Consider the following 26,370-nt stretch of genomic DNA (forward strand, 5'->3'; position numbering starts at 1 on the left):
CCCTCATACACTGCTGGTAGGAATGCAAACTGGTGCAGCCTCTATGGAAAACAGTATGGAGAGTTCTCAAAGAATTAAAAATAGAACTACCACATGATCCAGCTATCCCACTACTGAGTATTTATCCAAAGATCTTGAAATCGACAATCCAAAGAGATTTATGCACCCCTATGTTACATTGCAGCATTATTCACAATAGCCAAATGTGGAAACAACCCAAGTGCCCATCAACAGATGAATGGATAAAGAAGATGTGGTATATATACACAATGGAATACTACTCAGCCATAAAAAAGACAAAATCATCCCATTTGTAACAACATTGAGGGTATGATGTTAAGTGAAATAAGCCAGACAGAGAAAGACAAATATTGCATGATTTCACTCATATGTGGAAGATAAACAAACACATGGACAAAGAGAACAGATTAGTGGCTACCTAAGGGGAAGGGGGCTAGGGAGTGAGCAAAAGGGGTAAAGGGGCACATAGCTATGGTGATGGATAAAAATTAGACTACTGGTGGTGAGCATGATGCAGTCTATACAGAAACTGATAAATAATAATGTACACCTGAAATTACACAATGTTATAAACCTTTATGATTTCAATAAAATAATTGGAAAAAAAAAGCCACGGCCAATACATGTAAAAAATAATGCAAAGGAAAACAATAAAATAAATCCGCAACTCTCCTAAAGCCAGATTGCATTGGTGTTACTGCCTGTGGAGGTCTAACTTAATGGTCAGTGTTCCTGTACAGAGCTGCAACAGGGAGGTAAACTCTTCTGAGGTTATGTGCAGTTACGTTTCAGTTCTCATTCTCTGTATTAATAAGATAAACTCTGGTTTCCAAAGTGGACAATGTGGTATAAAGGAGCTACAGGGGAAAGCCTGGCTTGGCTTATGCTTTAGTGCACGTTATTTTCCATGCTGGAGATCTGTACCTCTCTGAGAGCAAACCAGTGGGCCATGGCATTTTGCTATAAGCTCTGTCTTTTAGTAGCAACAAAAAGCACAAAAACTGCTTAATTCTGAAACAGAGATAAAAGACACACAGGTACTTTACAAAGGTGAGAGGAGGTTTTTTAAGTCCTTAATTGCAAGATAGGATATTTTTACTGAAACATGTGATGTTACAATAAATGTTCATTAGACTAGGTAGCTGTCACATGATAGTGAACTCGGCGAGACCTGGGGGCAATTACTTGGCTATCAATAGACATAAAACACAAAAATATCTTATAATTTTTCCTTTACCAAAGTCATTTCTTTCACTTGTAACGTCTTTCTGGAGGATGTGATTCACGTTGTGACTGTCAGTAAGCATATTCTCTTAAACTCAAATTCTCACCTTCTGCTTCTCTACATCTCTTTCCCTATCCTGTCTACTCACGCCTGCACTTACCAAACACACCTTTTTATTAACATTGACAAGTCCATCTCTATAAACGCTTTCATATTTGGCTCTTAAGCAAAGCAGAATACGATCCTTTTAGCAATTATTTATTGTTTATAACAAATCAACCCAAAGTTTAGTGTCTTAGTACTATAACCATTTCACTCCTCATGCTTCCGTGGGTCAGCTGAGCAGTTTCTCCTGGTGTTGACTGGGCTCACTTACGTGGCTGCATTCGGCTGGCAGGTCAGCTGGGATGGCTGAGTAGGCCTTTCTCCCTATAGTCTTTCGTTCTCAAGGAGACTAGACTGGGCTTCTTCACATGCAATCTCAGGGCAGCCTCCCAAGAGGGCAAGCCTCAAAGTTAAGAGCTTATCAAGGTTCTGCTTGTGTCATGTTTGCTGATGGCCCCCTGGTTAAGTAGAGTCAATGTGAGAGGGGACTGTACTGTGAGTCACTGGGGCCAGTAGTACAGCAATTGACACCTCAAAGTTCATTACGGTAAACTCTATTTTTTGTTCCTTTTCTTTCTGCTGTTTAGTTTGGAAAGTTTCTATTGACATCTTCAAGCTCACTGACTCTTCCCTTGGCCACGGCCAAGCTGCTGCTGAGCCTGTGGTTTTGATTTCTAGCCTTTCCTTTCTCCATCTGACCACTTAGGATATTAAAAATATAGTTATTTTAAATTCCTGGTCTTATAATTCCAAAATCTCTGTCTTTACCGAGCTTGGTTCTGATGCGTGCTTTGTCTATTCAAACTGTTTCTTGGTTTTTTTTTCCGCCTTTTAGCATGCCTTGTAATTTTTTGCTGAAAGCCGGACGTGACGTATCAAGTCATAGGAACTAAGGTAAACCGGCCTTTAGTGTGAGGTTTTATGTTTATCTGGCTATGCGTTAGGCTGCAGTTACTGGTCGCTGTAGCTGTAGGAGTCAGAGGCTAAAACCTCCTCTAGTGTCCTTGTTTTTGTCTCTTCCCTTATCTTTGGGTTTCCTCAGAGACTCCTTTTTAAATAGGGCCTGAGCCTTGCTCAGCTGTAACCCTCTGTTGTTATACGGGAGCCCGACTGCTGTGGTGGTAGGCTGTAGGGGGAGGGTAAATGTTCTAGAGTCCTAGGATCAGGTCTCAGTCTTTTAGTGAGCCTGTGACCCGGGCTATGACCTTCACAAGTGCTTCTCAGGTCCCTTCCCCTCCACCCCCATCCATCCCCATAGGTGAGACAGGAAGACTAGAGGGCGCTAGAGTTGGTATCTCATTTCCCTCATGTCATTTAGGCTCTGGTAAGACCCAAGTTGATTAGGCTTTGGTAAAATAATTTCCCTTGAGGGTAGGCCTTTGTTAAGAAGAACAGTAGCTCTGGGAGTATTTTAAAATGTTTATTTTCTGAGCCAGCCCTGATGGCCTAGTGGTTCAAGTTCGGCGCTCTCACCACTTCGGCGGCCCAGGTTCGCTTCCTGGTCGCGGAACCACGCCACCGGTCTGTCAGTTGCCATGCTGTGGTGGCGGCTCACATAGAAGAACTAGAAGGCCTTACAACTAGGATACACAACCATGCACTGGGGCTTTGGTGAGGAAAAAAAGAAAGGAAGACTGGCAACAGATGTTAGCTCAGGGCGAATCTTCCCCTCGTCCGCTGACAGAAGTACAAGGGGATTCTTCTCAGATCTTGACCCTGAGAACCTGGTGCAGTTCCTAGAGATAAAACCCATGAAAGTCTGGGTCCTTTAAGGCTGGGCCCCCAGTTTTTAATCTCTTAAACTAGTCTGAACTCAGTCTCCAGCAATTAGTCAATTACCCTTCAAGTGTTCCTGCCAGTTACTGGCCCCAGCTGTGGCTTCTGCTCCTGGTAAGCTGCGATTCTATGTATTTGCCTGTCCTTCCTGTTTTGGGGGCAGTGGTTTGCCCTGTGTCTTCAATTCTCTGAGGGATCTAAGAAGAGTTGTTGATTTTCATTTTGTTCCTTTTTTTTTTTTTTCGGGTGAGGATGAGGGTATGACTTCCAAGCCCTTTACATGTTGGACCAGAAACTGGAAGTCCCCAACATGGTAAAAGGAGATTTTTCTTTCATTTGTTCATTCATTCATTCATTCCTTTCTTTCTTTTCTTTCTTTTAAAATATATTTCAAGAAATAGGCCATCAGGCCTATTTTAGATTGTTTATTGCTTTTTTTAAAAATATAAAATCTTGAAATAAATTAAGTAGGATTCATATTCTCGATTACTACTTTTTGTGAATACACACAATTAAGTAAAATGTGTTATAATGGTTAGTAAACTGCTCACTAAAATAACTTTAAAAATAACAGGGGCTGGCTCGGTGGCATAGCGGTTAAGTTTGCACACTCTGCTGCGGTGGCCCGGGATTTGCAGGTTCCGATCCCGAGCCCGGACCGACGTACCGCTTGTCAAGCCATGCTGTGGTGGTGTCCCATATAAAGTGGAGGAAGATGGGTGCGGATGTTAGCCCAGGGCCAGTCTTCCTCAGCAGAAAGAGGAGGATTGGCAACAGACGTTAACTCAGGGCTAATCTTCCTCACCCATACACACACACAAAAAACCAAACAAATATTTTGTGTAAAGAACAATGACTATACTAAATTCCAGGTCATTTGCCAAGTTATGCAAAAATACTAGAACAACTAAATAAAACCAACAGGAACATCTGACTAGGATACTAGAGTTTTTCCTCAACACACTTAAGAAAACAAAAAGGAAATCTTCAAAATATATAGCTTTTGTGTATACAATAGATTTCAAAACCCAGAACAAGATAAAACCAGAACAAGATTTTCTTTATTGATGGTCAAATTATTTCCTTTTTGTGTTGCTTCTAATATAGTTACATTTCCCATATTTTGACTTTGCTAATGCTACCTCTACATTTCTTCTTAACTTCTTCTGATCCGTATTGTACCAATGCTTCAAATGAAGACTTCCTTCACAAAATGTTAACCTGTCAATCAGTCTACAACGGTCTCTTTCTTCTTTGAACTCCTATAGCACTTACTGCTGCCACTAATTTGACACTTACTTATTGCTTTGTAATCATTATTTAAGAAGATATTTAAAAATATATATGTTTAGCTCCTGAAATATAAAGTTCTTGATAGCAGTAACTGTGTCTTAATATTTTTGTACATTCATAGCACTGGGCAAAGTGTCATGCTCAGTTATCCAGGCAAATAAGGTCCAGGGTATCAAGTTTCTAGGTGGTAATGATATGGAATCCTAGTTCTTTGTTAAGACTCCACTCTAGACATCTAAGTCTCATAGAAGAAGGGGCCGGTGAATAGTGAAGTCAATCATCTTCCAGAAAGTCATTAGTCTTCTGATAAGTCTTTCATTAGTAGCTTATCATGTTATTTTTTCCTTGTTTTCTCTCTCCAAATAAACTGTTGACTTTTTGAGGACAATGAATATATTTCATACTTCTTAAAGTGCCTAAGATTACAGCTTGCACTTAGATGTTCAATAAATATTTTTTGAATAATAATAAAATAAATCTTCTCAGAGAAAACCAGGATCACTGTGGAGTTTACTGTCTACATGCATAGTCCCCACCCTTAGACAACACATATATTACAAGTGATTCTAATACTCTTGAACTTTTCACTTGTCAATTTTTAATCACGCTCTTAGCAATTTCTATTCTCTTGCTGTTGTGTCTTTACTTGCTCATACTTATAAATTTGTCCGTAGAAGTTTCTTTATAGATAGTAAGAATAGTATATTCTTAATCAGTTTCTAATATTTCTTACCCTTATTTAACCTCATGTCTTCTTTAGTTCTCTATAAATTTGGGGGAGGGGGTGTTGCAAAGTCACTCTTCTTTGAAGATACAGTCAAGTTTTACTGCCCACTATTGTTTCACTGAAAGAGGTTATCACACAAAGCTGGTGGTAAGGAAGGACTCAGGATTGTCATTTCCAGGAAAGGGTCAATTTAAATAAACAACAGAGTATTCCCAATTCCTCCTTCCCACCTCTTATGGCATTGCTGTCTTTCATATCACTTATCCATATGCTATAATCACCCAGTACACTGTTACTCTTACTACTTTAAACAGTTACCTTTTAGATCAACTAAGAAAAATAAAAGGCCTTATTTTATCTTCTTTATTCCTTCTCTGATGTTCTTCCTTTCTTATGCAGATATGAGTTTCTGACCTATCATATTGCTTCTACCTCAAGAATTTCTTTTAACATTTCTTGTGGGCAGATCTGCTGGTGATGATTTCCCTCAGTTTTTGTCTGTCTGATAAAGCCTTTATTTCTCCTTCATGTTTAAAAGATAATTTTGTTGGATATAGAATTCTAGGTTGGTGATTTTTTTCCCAACACTTCCACACTTTAAATATTTCATTTTCTTCTTGCTTGCATTAGTTTCTGAAGAAATCAGTTGTAATTCTTACCCTTATAGGCAAGGTAAGGTATTTTTTCCTCTGGCTTATTTCAAGAGTTTGTCTTTGGTTTTCTGCAGTTTGATTATGATATGCCTAGGCGTACATTTCGCATTTACCTTGCGTGGTGTTCTCTGAGCTTCCTGCATCTGTGGTTTGGTATATGTCATTAATTTTGGAAAATTCTTGGCCATTAATACATCAAATATTTCTTCTGCTCTCCTCTTTCTCCTTTTTCTGAGACTTCAATTATACACATATTTCACACTTTGAAATTGTCCCTCAGTTGTTGGGGGGCTTTTTCCTCATTCTTTTTTTGTCTTTGCATTTCAGTTTGGGGAATTCCTATTGACATGTCTTCAAGCTCACTAATTCTTTCCTTGTCCATGTCTACTCTACTGATGAGTCCATCAAAGTCATTCTTCATTTCCGTTCAGTGTTTTTGATTTCGAACATTTCCTTTTGATTCTTTCTTAGACTTTCCACCTCTCTGCCTACATTATGCATCTGTTCTTACATGTTGTCCACTTTTTCTATTTGAGCCCTTAACACATTAATCATAGTTATTTTAAATTTCCTGTCTGATAATTCCAAAATCTTTGACACATCTGAGTCTGGTTCTGATGTTTGCTTTGTCTCTTCAGACTAAGTTTTTCCTTGTCTTGTAATTTTTCATTGAGCACCAGATATGATGGATATGATGTTATAGGAACTGAGCCCTTTAGTGTGAGGTTTTATGTTAATTTGGCTACAAGGTGGGCTGGTTTAACGCCTGTTATAGCTGTTGGTGGCAGAGCCTTCAAATCCCCTTAGTGTCCTTGTTTTTGTCTTCCTTGTTATCTTGGGTTTCATTAAGAACTCCTCTTTAGATAGTGTCTGCTCTTGAAGCTTGTTCAACTGTAACCTACTACTATTACACTGGAGCAGTGTGTGTGGGGATAAGGTATTGGTGAGGGGAGGAATTCTGTAATCTTATGAGCAAACCTCAGTCTTTCAGTGGGCCTGTGTCCCTGGGATGTGAGCTTCAGCAATGGTTCTTAGTTTTCCAACCACTCCCCCCTACCCCGCTTAGGTGAGACAGGAAGGCTGGAGGGGCTGGTGGAATGAATTGAGGATCTGTGAAATACTATTTCAATGAAGCTGTAAGTCAGCAAAAAAATAAAGCCCCTTAAATTTATTTCACATAAGTATTCAGTACATTTTAATTTGTCTTATAGTTAATCATGTTATAATATTTTCTGATAATGGCTGAAAGTTTTCAACAAATCTCAACAGTATTCTCCCTAGCCCTTTAGGGAAAAGGCTGACCTTGTATTGTTTATCTTCGTATCCTCATCAGGGGGTCTGGCCCAATACTTTGAATGCAGTGTCAGTAATTAAAAACACGCACAGAACTAACTAAAATTATTTCAAGGTTCTCAAAGTGATCCTTTAATGTTTATAGCTGGTGGCGGTGACATTTTTCTTAAGAATTTTCTACTTTTTAGGCTGTAGATAAGACTGATGGATTTTATGGTAGCTCTGATCTACTACGTAAACTACATCCAAGTTGCAGTAATTATGCTAAAAACCAACAGAAAGAGTTGTGATTTATATACTAGTAATCTGCCTTAGAGTCAAAGCCATTTATTTCACCTTAAAAAAAACATATGGCTAATGAGAAAACTCTAGTTTATGTGAATAGAGTAAGAAAATACTTTTATGCCTAAAACATGCTTAACAATAAAATAGTACATATCTTTCCTAGGTGTTTTCCATGTAGACATTCTATTTTTCCATTTTAATTGCTAAAATAATTTCTGTTGTTAATGATATACTATATTAACTTTTTTCATTTAATTTAGGGGTCAATCATGGATCTCAGTGGATAGAGATACATATATAAAGGTACTTGTTTTTCATCCTAGGTAATTAGCTGAAAATGTTACTATGCTCATATTAATATTTTCTACCTTAGTCAAAACAATTATATGGGAATAATGATGTTAAAACATTCTGCTCTGAAAGTATATGATAGAAAATAAACCAGTTGCATTTTCAGGTACTGCTCCTGATAAAATGAGTTTAATTCACTGCAACTCTAAACACACTACCACACAATTACTAGAGTTCAGATGAAATTGTGAATACTATAAAACTTGAGTACTATCGCTCATTAATCAGAAATGCCTTCATTTTTGGCTCCATAATACATTATCCTTGTACATTATCATATTCCCCTTCTCACATACACGAATGAGATGAACAAATCAATAAACAAATTGCTTGGCAGCATTGCATAAACTTTTACTAGATAGATGACTGTATTTATTTTATTCCACAAGTTTAGAAAGTGCAAGATGCAAGTGCAAGAAACCAAGGTGGCTATGTCATGAAAGTAAGGTTAAGACTTTTTTAAAAAGGAATTTTGGAACATTGATTCAATAGAATTCTCCTGATATTGTGAAATGAACCATGTTTGACTAATGCCAAGACACACAAGTCTGAGGCTGTTGTGTCTTCCCCCACTCTTTCACTCTACCCCTGCCATTCTTATTTGAGAAGCTAAACCTCAACTGTGGCAACAGAAACCGGCATGGTCAAACTCAGAAGACAAAACTTATAGGCAAGAAAGTTTTTCCCACTAGTTTTTCTCCTGTATCAGAATCACTCAGGCTGAACCTTCCCTTCTGGGAAGAGACTACAGTAGTAGATATATGTTTCCCTATTCTTCCTGGTAAGTATAACTAAAAACCCTAGACACTAGGTGGAGAGATCATATGTGGAGACATTTTTTTCCTGCAGTTTTATTGAGATATGATTGACATACAGCACTGTATAAGTTTAGGGTGTACAGCATAGTAATATGACTTGCATACATTGTGAAATGATTACCAGAGTAAGTTAACATTCATCATCTCATACAGATACAAAAGAAAAAGAAAAAGAAAAAAAAAAGTTTTTTTCATTGTGGTGAGAACTCAGGATCTACTCTCAACAACTTTCAAATTACCACACAGCAGTGTTAACTATAGTCATCCTGTTGTACATTACATCCCTAGTGCTTATTTATCTTGTGACTGGAAGTTTGTACCTTTTGCCCACCTTCCTCCAATTCCCCCTCCCCCTACCTCTGGTCACCATACATCTGATCTCTTCTTCTTTGAGTTTGAGGTGGTTTTTTTTTAGATTCCACCTATAAGTGAGATCATACACTATTTGTCTTTCTCTGTCGGGCTTATTTCACTTAGCATAATGCTCTCAAGGTCCATCCATTTTGTCACAAATGGCAGGATTTCCTTCCTTTTTTACAGCCGAATAATATTCCATTGTATGTGTATGTATATATATTTGTGTATACACCCCCCCCCCACAACTTCTTTATCCATTCATCTGTGGATGGACCCTTAGGTTGCTTCCATGTCTTGGTTACTGTAAGGGGTGCAGATATCTCTTCGATGTACTGTTTTCATTTCCTTCAGATATATTCCTAGAAGTGGAATTGCTGGATCATATGGTAGTTCTATTTTTTAATATTTTGAGGAACCTCCATACTGTTTTTCATAGTGGCTGTACCAATCTACAATCTCACCAACAGCGTACAAGTGTTCCCTTTTCTCCACATCCTTGCCAGCATTTGTTATCTCATCTTTTTGAAGACAGCCATTCTAACAGGCACAAGGTGATATCTCATTGTGATTTTGATTTGCATTTCCCTGATGATTAGTGACGTTGACCACCTTTTCATGTATCTGTTGGCCATTTGTATATCTTCTTTAGAAAAACGTCTATTTGGATCCTTTGCTCATTTTTCAATTGGATTACTTGTTGTTTTGCTATTGAATTGTACAGGCTCTTTATGTATTTTGGATATTAACCCCTTATCACATACATGGTTTATAAATATTTTTTTTCCCATTCCGTAGGTTGTCTTTTCATTTTGTTGATCACTTCTTTTTGCTGTGCAGAAGCTTTTTAATTTGATGTAGTCCCAGTTTATTTTTTATTTTATTGCTTGTGCTTTAGGTGTCATATCCTAAAAATCATTGCCAAGATCCATGTCAAGGAGCTTTTTTGCTATGTCTTCTTCCAGGATTTTTATGGTCTCCAGTCTTATATTTAAGTCTTCAATCCATTTGAGTTAATTTTTGTGAGTGGTGTAAGATAGGGGTCTAGTTTCATTCTTTTACATGTGAATAACCAATTTTTCCAAGACCATTTATTGAAGTGACTGTCTTCTCTCCACTGAGTATTATTGGCTCCCTTGTCAAATATTAGTTGACCATACATGCAGGGATTTATTTCTGGGCTCTCTATTCTATTCCATTGGTCTATGTGCCTGTGTTTTTTTTTTTTTTAATTGAGGTCATAATAGTTTATAACATTGTGAAATTTCAGTTGTATATTATTATTTGTCACCATATATACATATGTCCCTTTACCCCTGATGCCCACCCCTCAACCCCCTGCTCCTCTGGTAACCACTAATCTGTTCCCTTTGTCCATGTTGTTTATCTTCCACATATGAGTGAAATGATACAGTGTTTGTCTTTCTCTGTCTGGCTTATTTCACTTAACATAACACCCTCAAGGTCCATCCATGTTGCTGCAAATGTGACAATTTTGTCTTTTTTATGGCTGAGTAGTATTCCATTGTATATATATATATATATATATATATATATATATACACCAGCTCTTCTTTATCCAATCATCAGTCGGTGGGCACTTGGGCTGCTTTCACATCTCGGCTATTGTGACTAATGCTGCAGTGAACATAGGGGTGCATAAGTGTCTTTGAATTGTTGATTTCAAGTTCTTTGGATAAATACCCAGTAGTGCGATACCTGGGTCATATGGTATTTCTATTTTTAATTTTTTGAGAAATCTCCATACTATTTTCCATAGTGGCTGCACCAGTTTGCATTCCCACCAGCAGCGTATGAGGGTTCCTTTTCCTCCACATCCTCTTCAACATTTGTTACTTTTTATCTTGGTAATTACAGCCATTCTAACAGGTGTAAGGTGATATCTCAGTGTACTTTTGATTTGCATTTCCTTAACAATTAATGATGGTGAACATCTTTTCATGTGCCTGTTGGCTATCTGTATATCTTCTTTGGAAAAATGTCTGTTCATAATCATCTGCCCACATTTTGATCGGGTTGTTTTTTTTGTTGTTGAGTTGTGTTGAGTTCTCCATATATTTTGGAGATTAACCCCTTGTTGGATACATGATTTGCAAATATTTTCTCCCAGTTGGTGGGCTGCCTTTTCATTTTGTTCCTGGTTTCCTTTGCCCTGCAGCTCTTTAGTCTGATGAAGTCCCATTTGTTTACTTTTTCTTTTGTTTCCCTTGCCAGAGTAAACATGGTATTTGAAAAGATCCTTCTAAGACCGATGTCAAAGAGCATACTGCCTATATTCTTTTCTAGGAGTTTTATGGTTTCAGGTCTTACCTTCAAGTCTTTAATCCACTGTGAGTTAATTTTTGTGTATGGCGAAAGATAATAGTCTACTTTCATTCTTTTGCATGTGGCTGTCCAGTTTTCCCAACACCATTTATTGAGGAGACCTTCCTCTCTCTATTGTATGTTCTTAGCTCCTTTGTCGAAGATTAGTTGTCTGTAGATGTATGGTTTTATTTCTGGGCTTTCAATTCTGTTCCATTGATCTATCTGTCTGTTTTAATGCCAGTTACATACTGTTTTAATTACAACAGCTTTATAATATAGCTTGAAATAAGGAACCATGATGTCGCCTGCTTTATTCTTCTTTAGAGACTTATTTTATTTTTTTTGCTGAGGAAGATTCGCCCTGAGCTAACATTCACGCCAATCTTCCTATGTTTTGCATGTGGGTTGCCGCCACAGCATGGCCGCCGCCTAGTACAGGTCCGCGCCCAGGAACTGAACCCGGGCTGCCAAAGCGGACCGTGCCCAACTTAACCACTAGTCCATGGGGGTGGCCAGTGGAGACATTTTTGATTGTCATGACTGGGGGGTGTTACTGGCATCTAGTCAATAGAGGCCAAGGAAGCTGCTAAGCATCTTATAATAAACAGAACAGTCCCCACAACAAAAAATTATCTGGCCCCAAACGTCAATAGTGCTGATTTGAGAAATCCTGACATAGACTATAAAACTCACTAACATTATAAAACTCATGAATATTCAGTCGGCAGGCACTTTACAGCAGTGCAAACAGAAAGATGAATTAGGAAAAGATTTGAACATTGAGGAGCTTATATTTTAAGGGGAAGATGGGAGAGGCAAATTCGGATGGTCCTGGTTTCATTTTCTCCTACCTTTTGATAACTTAGGAGGGAGTTGGCTCAGCAAGTCAGTTAGATCAATAAAAGAACGGGCTAATAACTGAAGCTTAGCTCCAGAGGCTCTTCCTTTCTAACAAGGTCATTTTCCTTAACCAGGTAGCTCTCTTTTCATCTAGATATTCCCCATTGTCTTCCAATATCCATATAAATTATAGAATGCCACAGATCATTTTACATTTCCTGGACATTTTGTCTTCTGCTGGAGTATTTCCCAAGGTGCATCCCACTACAGTTGATTCAAGTGTGCCTTACTGCAAGACAGTGAGAGGACTGCAGCCCAGGCATTCTGCTGTTTTTCTACCTGTCATTTCTCATTAAACTTTATTTTACTTTTACATTATTGGCACAAATGATGAGTGTGTGCATACCTCCTTTGCACAACAGTCAGACAAGTAAAGAAATAAAAGAACTATGAGAAAGATAAACAAATGTTAACAAAACTAGAAGCTATCAAAGTACGAAAGTATTTCTATTAGCTAAGTTATTGAGTTTACTGAATATCTGCAGAAGCACTTTAGGGGGGAAAAAAGATGATATGTACCTTAGAAAATACTCTGAGCTTGTAAAGTCACATCGTTTTAAAGTGTCTACTGGATTGGCTAAGGCAACTAATGACTCAAAGACTTTCAGCCTGCGAGAGCACAAATTAGTTGTTTTGAATTTTTCATGATGGCAGCTGGTTAGTAAGGGTGCATCATCGGCAGAGTTGGTATAGGCGTGGTTGACAAGTTTTAGCTATGACAAGTGGGCTGTCACAAGTCATGATAAGCTTTTTTGAGGATAAAAAGGCTAATGATGTCTAAGTTAAACAAAATTACATTTCTAAATGGGACCAGAGAGTCTTCTTAGAATCACCCTTATATATTTCCTTAGGGCTTTTTATTTTTATTTTTAATTGTGGTAAAATACACAGAACAAAATTTACCATCTGTGATGGTTAATTTTGTGTCAACTTGACTGGGCTAAGGGATGCCCAGATAGCTGGGAAAACATTAGTTCAAGGTGTGTCTGTGAGGTGTTTCTGGAAGAGGTTAACATCTGACTAAGATCTGCCCTCACCAATGCAGGAGGCATCATCCAATCCTTGAAGAGAGCCTGAAGAGAACACAAAAGCGGGGGAAGGGTGAATCTGCTCTCTTTGCTTGAGCTGGGACATCCATCTTCTCCTGCACCCAGACATTAGCTCCCCTGGTTCTCACACCTTCAGACAGACTGAATTACACCACCAGCTTCCCTGGTTCTCCAGGAAGACTCAGGAGACTTCTTTGCCTCTATAATTGCATGAGCTAATTCCTGTATCTCCAGATATATGTACATATATGTGTGTGTGTAGACATATCCTATTGGTTCTGTTTCTCTGCAGAACCCTAATACACTATCTTAACCATTTTTAAGTGTACAGTTCAGTAGTATTAAGTACATCCACATTGTTGTGCAACCACCTCCAGAAACTATCCATCTCCAGAAATCTTCATCTTGCAAAACTGAAACTCTGTACCCATTAAATAATAACTCTCCATTCCCCTCCTGTCCTACTCCCTGGCAAGCACCGTTTTACTTTCTGTATCTATGAATTTGACTACTCTAGGTACCTTATATAAGTGGAATCATATGGTCTTTTTGTGACTGGCTTATATCACTTAGCATAATGTCGCATGTGTCAGAATTTCCTTCCTTTTTAAGGCTGAATAATATACCATTGTAGGTATATTCCTCATTCTGTTTATCCATTCATCTCTCAATGGACACCTGGTTGCTCATACCTTTTGGCTATTGTGAATAATGCTGCTATGAACACGGGTGTACAAATATCTTTTGGAGACCTCGCTTTCAATTCTTTTGGGTATATACCTAGAAGTGAGATTGCTGGATCATACAATAACTCTGTTTAATTTTACGGGAACTGTCATACTGTTTTACATAGCAGCTACACCATTTTACACTACCACCATGTCTTAGTCTGTTCAGATTGCTATAACAAAATACCACTCACTGAGTAGCTTATAAACAACAGAAATTTATTTCTCATAGTTCTGGAGGCTGGGAAGTCCAAGATCAAGATGCCAACATGGTTGTGTTCTGGTGTTCTGTGAACCTGCTTCCTGGTTCATAGCCAGTGCCTTCTCGCTGTGTCCTCACATGGTGAAAGGGGCAAGGGAACCCTCTAGGGCCTCTTTTATAAGGTACTAATCCCATTTGTGAGGGGTCTGCCCCATGACTTAATCTTCCCAAAGGCCCCACCTCCTAATACTATCACATTGGGCATTAGGATTTCAACATATGAATTTTGGGGGAACATAAACATTTAGCCTATAGCACATCAACAGTACATAAGGGTTCTAATTTTTCTACATCCTCACCAACAATTGTTACTTTCTGTTTTTTGGATAGTAGCCATTCTAATGAGTGTGAGGTGGAATCTCATTGTGAATGTGAGGTTGATTTGCAGTAACCTAATGATTAATGATGTTGAACATCTTGTCATGTACTTATTAGCCATTGGTATATCTTTTTTGGAGAAATATCTATTCAAGTCCTATGATCACTTTCTAATTGTTTTTGTTTTTCTTGTTGTTGTTGAGCATGCCCGTATGATTTAAGAGTTCTGCTTGAGGCAGTATCTAAGTGCTTTCTTATTATATTTCATTTAATAGTTACAACTGCATAGCAGCCTTTCAAATAACTACTCATTCACAGGGTAGAGCATGAAAAGAATTAATGCTAGGAGAACATTAAAGAATATCAATTAGCCTGTATCAGTGAAGGAATGGCAGACATTTAAAAATGTTAATTACCGTACAAGGTTTTAACCTGTATTCTTTTTGTTCTTAATACTCAGTTTTCTAATCTGAAAACTAAGCCTGAGTTTGCCAGTTTTGTGGAATAACCTTCTTGCTCTGTTTTATGGCAAGAAGTCCTTCAGACCATTAGTGCCTCCTTCCCTAAACTACTTGAGTGTATTAAATGGTATCTTCCTCGGTGAGAGAGATAATTTAATTCTTAATAGTGAACATCCATTCTGTGTTATCTATTAAATTATTCAGATATCACTAACAAATTCTAAAACATTTATTGATTAAAGAACAAGTGATTCCTATTACCTCGTTTAATATAAAAAAATAACAATAGCCTCATAAAAACATTTGGCAGAGAACACTATTTGGTTCTTAGTGTTCCCCCATGAGTCAGTATTCCATTTTTTAACTTTTGAATATAAGTAAACTGTTATTTCTGTTTTGTATAATAAAACTACCAGTACTATGTATTATGGAAAAACTTTTAGAAGTAGTTCTGCTTACATGGAAAAGGCTTAAAGATACTAAAAGTAAGATAGTCAAAAGGACACATTTAATAAAACAATCTATTCATACATTTTAATTGTAAATATGGTCAAGTTCTTGGATTAAAATGACTAAATTTAATTATAGTCTCAACTGTTAAAAATGTAACTTCTTTGGTCTTAAATGAAGAATGTTAGAAATATGAGATGTTTTGGGGCTGGCCCAGTGGCATAGCAGTTAAGTGCGCATGCTCTGCTTCCGCGGCCCGGGGTGTGCGGGTTTGGATCCTGGATGCACACCGATGCACCACTTGTCAAGCCATGCTATGGTGGCATCCCATATAGAGGAAGATGGGCACAGATGTTAGCCCAGGGCCAATCTTCCTCAGCAAAAAGAGGAGGATTGGCATCGGATGTTAGCTCAGGGCTGATCTTCCTCACACACACACACACACAAAATATTAGACGTTTTAAGGTGAATCTATTGTCTTCTTCAGATTGTATTAAGAAAATGGAAATCTATCTTCATCTAAATCAAGGAAGAAAGAAACGCAAGAGCAGAACACCAGGATCATAACTTTAACTTACTGTATTGGGAAATTTTCTCTTCTATCTATCAATATATGTTCTATTATGATACTACAGTATTTTTTTATTCTTGTGTATTTTAATTTTAAAAACTTCATGCAATATATGTAGCTGACAGGAAATTTTACACCTAATACTATAAATGGGAATATCCATGTAAAATGCTTTGCACAGTGCCTGGTCAAAGTAAGTACTAATCACTGTTGGCTACTATTATTACTTAGGAGTAGGCCTCAAGTCTTTGGTCATAAAAGATCATGATGATATCCCTCAGGAACAAACATCAAGCAATGTGTTAGAATCACTGGGTTGACAGACTCTTTTAACTATCACTCAACTACTAAATAAATAAAGTAGGATCAGCAACCTCCCAGAAAGCCAACGAATGTACTCATTATCTAAGTGTTGTTTCTGAAATCATTATAAAAAAACAAGATCATGAAGTACAAAAATCATAAGTCTAAAGCAATAAAAAAGAAACAGAAACATCATAAAACAGCAGTTTGTGTTTGTTAAATTGTAGTCATCATTTCACTTTACATTGTTACCATGGTTTAAACACAAATGAAACAAAGACTGTTAAGGATAACTTACTCTTTTTAGGATACCTCAACCTTCCACAAGATGACATTTAAAAATACTGGAGTAGTGTTAAGAACGTGTAGGTTTTATAGTTAGGCAGTCTTGAGTTTTAATCCAGCTCTGCTAGTTAACAGCTGAATGACACAGCCAAATTACTTAAGTTCTCAGAGCCTCAGTTTGCTCAGCTGTAGAATGAGGGCCGCCATACAAGGATACTGTGAAACTCAATGAGCTAACATGTAGTGAGTCTGGAATAGTGCCCAGCACAAAGTAGGGGCTTTATAACTATAATAAACATCCACAGATCTATTAATTTTAATTCTATTTTTATGAACTATTTCCACTACTTTATATTAGATTTGAAAAAAATCTGCTTATAACCAGATATGAATGGTTATAACTGTTCATATAACTGTTACTATGATCTACTTTGGTTAAGCTTTCTGCTCAAGTTTTCCATCTGAAATCTTATTTTAAAGAAATGGGTCTTAAATGGGCAAAAGACCTGAACAGACGTTTCTCCAAAGAAGATATACAGATGGCCAACAGGCACATGAAAGATGTTCAACATCATTAACTATCAGGGAAATGCAAATCAAAACTACAATGAGATCTCACCTCACGCCGGTCAGAATGGCTATAATTAACAAGACAAGAAATAAGTTTTGGAGAGGATGTGGAGAAAAGAGAACTCTCATAGTCGACTGATGGGAGTGCAAACTGGTGCAGCCACTATGGAAAACAGTATGGAGATTCCTCAAAAAATTAAGAATAGAACTACCATACGATCCAGCTATTCCACTGCTGGGTATTTATCCAAAGAATATGAAAACACCAATGTGTAAAGTTACATGCACCCCCTAAAGTCACTGCAGCATTATTCACAACAGCCAAGGCTTGGAAGTAACCTAGATGCCCATCAAGGGATGAACGAATGCAGAAGATGTGGTATATATACACAATGGAATACTACTCAGCCATAAGAAATGATGAAACCCAGTCATTTGTTAGAACATGGATGGACATTGAGGGTATTATGCTAGGCGAAATAAGTCAGCGAGAGAAAGTCACATACCGTACGATCTCACTCATAAGTAGAAGATAAAAACAACAACAAACACATAGAGACAGAGATTGGACTGGTGGTTACCAGAGGGGAAGCGGGTAGGGAGGGGGGTGAAAGGGATGATTAGGCACATGTGTGTGGTGATGGATTCTAATTAGTCTTTGGGTGGTGAACACGATGTAATCTATATAGAAATTGAAAAAAAAAATAAAGAAATAGAAGTCTTTGTACTGATCTTATGTAAACATTCAACAAATACTTGGGTGTTCTAGAATGGGAAATGCACATATAAACAAAATTAGGTATAAAACCAGTCCTCAATGAGTCTATAGTCTCAGGGGAGATAAGACAGAGACATACTTTTGATACAAGGTAGAGTGTGGCAGGTGTTGTAAGAGAGGTACCACATAAAGTTCTATTGAGATTTGGCGGGAAGAGAGTTTATTTCCCGTTTTGGGAGTGGGGTTAGTGAAAGAATGATGGGATAGTGCTAGTATTGTCATATTTGAAGTTCTGAGATGTAGGGATGGGGAAGAGGTAGACATTGAAAGGGCAAACAAAGGCATTGATCTTGGAAGTGGAGAAAGCAAGACATACTGGAAATGAAGCTGGGTATGTGTAGGATACATAAAGGGAATTAGGGAGAGATAAGCCTGGTAGATAATTTAGGGTTCAATTATGGAAGTCCTTGATTCTCAGGCAGTAGGAAGCCACTCAGGGATATAAAAAGAGCTGTGCTTTAGAAAGATTAATTTCTACAACTAGATTTCTAAGAGATCTCAATATTCTAGAAGCTAATCTCTGATGTTACTTCAGACAATTGTTATCTAAATTTGCAATGAGCAATGTCAGGGATTACGGAAAGATGAGAAAATACTGATCCATGATTTAGGTCTTTGTGGGAGCAGTGTGGGGAGCTGGAGGCATTATGCTGAGTAGGCACAATCTAATTATGGGTCTGTACAATATATTTGCTGTTTGTGGCTTCTAATTCTCCTGTTGTTTTTTTGGTCTAAAACCTCAAGATTAATAATGGAAAAAGCATACGAGAGAATAAAAATTTAGAATTTGTTTCAGGGTAGAGCTAGCTTAAAAAAGTAAATACCTATGAGTAAATTGCTAAAAATAAAATATGCAATTAAATCAGTATATCTCTTCTTTAAATTTACTTTTTTGACTTTACCTGATACTGTATTTCTAACGAATTTAAGATAGGGAGTGGTGAAAAATTAATTAAGGAGATGCAGAATCTAGTTTTTCTTCAAATACTATTCTATTTCAATTTTAGACTCAACTTATTCCTTGTATTGGCAATATTTTATTTACGTATGCATGAGAAAATCATCTCTAGAATTTTATTTCATTCTTGCATTTGTTCAATGTGTACTGAGTGCTTCCTGTTACAGACATTGTATACACAAAATATTACTGAATTTCAACTTTTATTGTAGCATATAATAGCTTTCTATGGTTTGTGTTGTGCATGAAGTTAGAGGAAAACATGGATACTGAAAATAGTTAAGTCTTTAAGTACGATTAAGGCAATGAGAAGGAATACATCAGTGGTATTACTGGGTGACAAATGAGATTGTAATCAAATTCCTTTGGACCAAATATACTTGCACAGTAGACAGGGTTTGTTGAATTATTTACAACTTGTGGAATGACAAAACATTTGCTAGCAAAGACCAAAGAATAGACAAATTATATTCTTTCTCCCACTTTCTGTTCCCAAAGTCGTTGTTATTGGCAGTTTTTCTTTCAGTAATAAGATCTGTATAGACGTAGTAATACTATATTAGAAATCAGTTTGTAAATAGAATTTCATGAAGCAAATCTTTTGTTTTTGCTGGCACTACAATTTCTGGTTTTCTTTCTTTTGATTTTCCAGAATATGACTGACTCATTTGCATCTGTGCAGATGGGATTTCTAATTGCGAACAGCTGAATAATTTGCAAACTTTCTTACAGTTTCTCAGACTTTCTGTATTTCTTGTAATTCATTCATTCATTCACTTATTCAATGCTTGTAATTATATCAAGAGGATATATCAATTACTGCTTAGAGTTATTCCCTATCTTCCCTCTCGCCCTCTCTTTCATTTCAGTGAAAGAAAATCACCATCACTAGCCAAATCCCCCATCCTTATCTCTGTTTACTTTGGTATTCCTGCCAGATCTTTGGTTGATGTGAGATTAAGGTAAGGGAATGATTCCTCTTGCAAGAATTCATTCTTTCAGAGAAGAATGTCACGGATAATCCAGGAGGGCATAACAACTCTTGCCATTTTCCTTTGTTATGAATTATGATTTTTGACACAAAAATATGCCCAATTAATTATTGCTCAAGCTAAAATTTTTGGCTGAACTATGAGTATGACAATTTAAAATGTGATGAGTGGTTAAAATAAAATGATTCAGGACTAAAAAAACTCTTATGAATAGTTACATGTGGATAAATGCCACATGACTATACTTTGAAGATAATTTCACAAAATATATATGTGAGAAATGAACATAAAGAATAAAATGTTTTTTGACACTGGAAGATGTAATTGACAACTATTGATTAAAAAGAAGAAATCTGAACCGTTGTAATTAAAATTATAGAAAGACAATGTGCTTATATGTTACAACAAATCTTTTTCCTCAGTAATCTAATGTTTACCGTCAATATGAATTTTGTTATACCTTAATCCAAATGCTTCTCTGCCCTTAGACGTGCTGTTCTCTCAGCCTGCCCTACATTCTAACAGCTCTTATATTTGAGGCATGTGATGAAGAGTGCATAGAAGGTAAGTGTTACTTATGTTTTTCTCAGATATGTTAACAAATAGTAACCTCACAGGACTAAAGGGAAATAATTTTCCCTTTAGATTTAAATAATAGGGCCAAATAACAGGACCAAATAGGTAATTTAAGGGGTAGAAAAACAATTTTTGGTCTAATAATGTTATTATTCACAAATAACCAACAACTCACTAGTTCACACAATTTTGCCAACATGCCTCAATCTACTAAGTTTATATCAAATATTGTTTGGGGACTATGGATCCCCATTGCAGATCTCTGGCTAATCTAAAAGAGTAGTAAACAAAATCCTAGATTCAAAACCAGAGGAGTTTAGCTCCTAAAATACTCATGATAAATGTAGTTAATTTTTTTTGATCTGTTAAGAACTATCAGTTATTTAGAAAATCAATGACGACTCTGTAATGTAACCCTCTAGTAACATTTGACTATTCAGGCTTTGCTAGGAAGTAGAATAAGACCACAGAGTATTTGGTAACAATGATAAGATCCATCTATAAGCAAAACGATAATTAGGCCAGGGCTTTTTTGAATAACACCAAGGCTTGTTATTGTCTCTGGCAGTAGCTTTCAAACTTTTTTGACCACAACCCACAATAAAAACTACATTTTATGTCATCACTCAGTAAGAACATACACACAAACCCCTAAAATAAAACTTTTATGAAACAATATTTAACATTATATTTGTGGTGTACTCTGATATTTTCTATCGTTCTCTTTTACTCTATTAAATCAAAAGTCCTCATCATAAGCCACTAAATTAATTTCATGACCCATAATGAGCAGTGACCCTTAGCTGTTCTACAAGAAAACCAGAGTTGTAGCTTCTGAAACACATAAACGTGCGGTCACTCTCTTCCTAGAGTGGAAAGTTCTCTCCTGGTGGGGCTGGAGGGGTGGGAAGGTATGATTTAACAAAGTAATATTTCTTTAGACTTCAACATGCTTAATATTTAAACTAGGAATTTTCATCCTTTTAAGATTTGGGGCAGGTTTTTCATAACAGTACTTCCTAAATCAATTAAATAAAGTGTCACTTCCCTGTTTAGAACACGTATTTATGCATGAAATATAGTGTACATATAAAACATTTTAATATATTTACTATTATTTATTATTAATTTATTAAATTAAAAGCAAAATATAATCAGTGTAGTAAACTAAAATGCGAAAAACATATAAAGAAGAAAATCCTACAACCAAGAGATAATCATAGTAACATTTTTTTTCCCCCCCCAAAGCCCCAGTAGATAGTTGTATGTCATAGCTGCACATCCCTCTAGTTGCTGTATGTGGGATGCGGCCTCAGCATGGCCAGATAAGCGGTGCATTGGTGTGCGCCTGGGATCCAAACCTGGGCCGCCAGTAGCAGAGTGCACACACTTAACTGCTAAGCCACGGGGGCGGCCCCCAATAGTAACATTTCTATATGTCATTTTGTTTTTATATTTTTCCTACACGTAGGTACACTTAAAAACACACACACACAATCTGGATTATATACGCAGATGTGCCTCCCTCCCAAATGTTATGCCATAAACATCTGTTCATTTCATTAAAAATTATTTTAAAATATTCTGTAGACTAGAAATTATTATAAAATGGCATAATTTATTAATTATTTCTCTATTGTTGGACATTTGGATTTTCCCAGTTTGCTACTGCCTTTTATTTTTGTTTACGATTTTTTACCAGGAAATTTATGCATTCATTTGATTTGTGAATTCAACTTCATTTATCTTTTTGGTAGATATTTTCTCCTTTGCTTTTAGACTTACAAATTCCTTCCCAATCCAGGGAAGAAATAAATACTTAATTTACTAAGAATAAATCCAATGTTCCATTATTGTTTTGGGGTAGACTAAAAAGAAATCATGCTAAGGAAATAATCTTCCATTCACTTAAACAAATAGTAATGGGTAGTGAATATTGCTAAATGGATTTTCAGCATCTAGTAAGATATCCTACTAGGTGCCAACATCTGGTTTGCAGTAGAAGTTCAGTAAATATTTTTTTTGAATGAATCAACAATCACAGATTTAAAAAATATTTTCTACATCTAATTTTAATCAAACTAATAGTTTTGATATGCTTTGATTTGCTACAAAATTTATCTTTTTTAAAAATTAAATTAAAAGACTGAAAGTAGTAAATAGTTACAGAAATGTGCCAAGTAGGAAGTGAATCTCTTGAAATCTTGCTCCCAGATAAACATTAACAATTTGATGAATATTCTTCCAGATTTTTTTCTATGAAGTGAGAATTATTCATTTAATTGCACAAAAAATATATGCACAAAGATCTTTACTGTTGTATTATATTGAAAAAAATAAACAACAGAAGACTGTCTAAAGTAGTTATTGTATCACCATACAAAACAATCCCAAAACAAATCAGTACTAGCTATATGAACAGACATGGAACGATTTACACAATATATCATTATATGAAAAAAAAAGAGGAAGACAGGTCTTAAAAAAATTGATCTATTGTTATGATAATAAAGAGATTTTCCCCCATTTTAAACCATCAGTGCATTCCTGAGATAATCACCTACTTGATGGTATTAAGCAAGCAATTCTTTCAAAATACAGATGAATTGAAATTGTTCGTATTTTAGCTAGCATTTTTCACTGATAACTCACCAGTGAGCTAAGTTTTTGGTTTTGAGTGTGCTGGCTCTGCCTAAATTATACTAGCTTCATGAAATGAAATAAGTAATTTCATCTTTTTTTTTTATGTTCTGGAACATCTTACCTAGCACTGAAATTATCTGCATTTTGCAAGTCTAAAAGAATTAAGTGATAAAAGATAAACCAGCTGGTCCTGAACCTTTTTTGCACAGTTTAATATGTATCTGAATTAAAACATAAGTGATTTGTTCAAATAGTCTATATCCTTATTTATTTTAAGTTTCCTTGACTGACAGTGGTATATTAAAGTATTTGACTATAACTGTGTTTGTCAATTTCTCCTTGAATTTTTTAAACAGTTTTGTGTTATGGTATGTTTCTGTGCTGAAGCAGTAGTATGATTGAGTCTTAAATGTGTACAATTAGCCAAAAAGGAAACTCACTCTGGTATATTTGATCCGTGTTCAGCTATTATATAAAATGAGAATGACCCTATAATGAGTTCTCCTCTTGTTTTTGGTCCATAAAAATGGAGGAGTAACAGCAACTCTTTTACACTTCTTCATGATTAGGACTCTAGGAGTCTCAAAGAAGCATATGTTAGGATTCCCTTTCTTACTTAGTGAATCGAGATGATCACAGTTGTATTTACTGTGGTCTGGATCTCACCTCTGTCAGCTAGCCGTCTGTCAAAAGCAGACATCCTTTGCTTAGTCTTATTTCCTTTTTGTCTTGATTGCATTTCCCTTTATTATTGATTCAAATGTATAACTAGATCCTTTTCTTTATAATCATATTTCAAAAAACTCTCTATATAATATTCCAGCTTCTATTCTACATATGAAAAAACTAGGATTAGTCTAGATTGGATTCCTAATTTTACTTCTTCTTCTAAAGTGAGTTTTATTAACTAATTTACCACTTCACACTTTTTTTGTGTGTGTGTGAGGAAGATCAGCCCTGAGCCAACATCCATGCTAATCCTCTTCTTTTTTTTTTTTTGCTTAGGAAGACCCGCTCTGAGCTAACATCTATTGCCAATCCTCCTCCTTTTTTTCCCCCAAAGCCCCAGTAGATAGTTGTGTGTCATAGTTGCACATCCTTCTAGTTGCTGTATGTGGGATGCGGCCTCAGCATGGCCGGAGAAGCAGTGTGTCGGTGCGCGCCCAGGATCTGAACCCGGGCTGCCAGTAGCGGAGTGCGCGTACTTAACTGCTAAGACACGGGGCCGGCCCCCACTTCACACTTTGATCAAGATAACTCAAGTAATTTCTCCCAATCTCTGTTACTTCAACTAAAAAATAAGGATAATGATTTAGCTCCATCACAAGAGGGATATATGAGGAATTAACGTTAGTATATTTGTCATGAAGACCTTTTGTAATCTACCAATGTAAGTCTACAGAGAGATTACATATAATATAAAAAGTGAAAATTCTATAAAGGGTGTGAAAACATCATGATAAGTTTTGTTATCCAGTTTATTTTGTCAATATATTGATTAAAGGTGCTTTTATGCATTAAGTATACTGTATCTCGTCTTACCTGAACCATTTTTCAGATATCCATTTGCATCTACAGTCGTATACATGATATAAGGTCCAGGCTGATTTACTCCAAAGGGCTGCAATAAAAAAGGAATAGTTAAGCCTTGGAAAGTAAGCGAATCATTTGAAGTTTTAGGCAAAGCTATTACAAATAAAGTAAAGCATTCTTACATATAAGTCTTGCATAGATGGCAGTTACTTAGAGAACATTTCCATAAATAGGTAACACTTCAAAAGTGATATTTCTAAGATCTAATATTGTCTCTTCTTTATTATATAAGGATGAATATTTTAAGCAAAATTTTCTTCACTACTTTTGGTTCCATCTAGAATAGAGCTACCACAGTTTTATTCTGACATTTCTGTTGAATATAGCATTGCTTTTCCCCTCTGGGATGGACTGGACATAGTTTACATTGTCCCACTAAAGTATCAAAATAAATAAAATCCATCCATAATAATTACAATAGAATGAAAAATATTGATGAGTAGTTTACCACATTTAATCTCCTGTACTAGATTTAGAGAATACATTATTTTCTGGTTTAGGAAAACATAATTGGCAGAGCCTAGTTACAATGGTGAGGTTTATCTCCAACTTGTATATTGTTCCCTATTTCTGGAACATTCCTCACACTTTGACAGAATGATTTATTCCCTTTAGAAATCAAGGCTAATTAAATAGGATATAAAGAAACCAATATCTGCAATGGGTATCCTAAAAAGAGATGACAAAACGATCAAGAAATGCTTTAAATACTTTATAGAATTCAAAATTCTACTGTTCTTCCCAATAAAGTAGGAAAAAGTTAATAAAGACATTTAGATAGTCTAATGATACACTAGAAATAATTTTCCTCTAGGATAACAGGCAAGAAATAATTAATTTCATTGATACTACAATTACCTGATTGATATTTTAAGAACTTTAGACGTCCATGTGCTTTCAATGACCATAACAAAACAGGTTGTTATATAAGAATGGAATTAGTCATAAGATATTACTAATTGAATGAAGATTCATGAAGAATGTCACACAAATAATAAAAAAAAACTTGTTAATGAAGTATTTTTATGTATAAAGAAGAATATTATACTTTGTACAACATACTATTTCCATGAAAGAATTACCAAAATTCTATATATCTATATTAATGTTTTGACGATGGGCAAGAGAAAGCTTTGTTCTTTAGATAAGCAGTTTTAAAGCAAACCACAGATAGTTTAATAGAAGTTAAATTATGGAATTATCTTCTTCATGCAATTATTCCTTTTTTCCTTTATAGTTTTATCATATATGTAAATATGTTAACATATATTTGGTTATGTCTGTTTTTAATTTTTATGTAAGTGGAATCATACTGTGCATATCCTTCTGTGACCTGCTTTTTAAAATACATCATTTTGAGATTCATCCATGATTAAGCATGTAGCTGTAGTTCATTTTCACTGCTGTAGAATATTCCATTGTATGATTACAGCATAAATATTTTTCATTCTATTGTTGATCGACACTTGTTTCCATTTTTTTTGCCATGATAAACATGGCATTTTTATGTATGTCACCTGATGCATGAGTGCAAATGTTTATCAAGGGTTATGTACCCAGAGGTAGACCTGTAAAGTCAGAGGATATTTGCATCTTCAACTGTACTAGGTAGTGCCAATTTTTTCACCAAAGAGGTATTACCAATTTACACTCCTACGAGCTTTTTGTTGCTCTGCATGCTTAGCAACAAACATTGCTAATATA

General features: G+C 36.0%; 1 protein-coding gene across 5 annotated transcripts in view; it reads right to left on the minus strand.

The window, feature by feature from the left end:
- The window catches only part of ITFG1 (integrin alpha FG-GAP repeat containing 1), a 259,186-nt gene that overhangs the window by 29,933 nt on the left and 202,883 nt on the right, over positions 1-26,370 (minus strand). For 3 of the 5 annotated variants that reach the window (XR_009216412.1, XM_058527742.1, XM_058527744.1), the window contains exon 14: positions 24,616-24,694. Coding sequence is in view for 4 of the 5 variants with exons in the window: in XM_058527742.1 (XP_058383725.1) it covers positions 24,616-24,694 (79 nt within the window). In the remaining variant the exon portion in view is untranslated. Of the gene's footprint in view, positions 1-12,967; positions 13,203-24,263; positions 24,365-24,615; positions 24,695-26,370 lie in introns of those variants that run through there. The other 2 variants (XM_058527746.1, XM_058527745.1) reach the window with 2 other exon arrangements.

This window comes from Diceros bicornis, chromosome 32 (assembly GCF_020826845.1).
Source record: "Diceros bicornis minor isolate mBicDic1 chromosome 32, mDicBic1.mat.cur, whole genome shotgun sequence".
In the NCBI taxonomy this organism is placed as follows: Eukaryota; Metazoa; Chordata; class Mammalia; order Perissodactyla; family Rhinocerotidae; genus Diceros; species Diceros bicornis.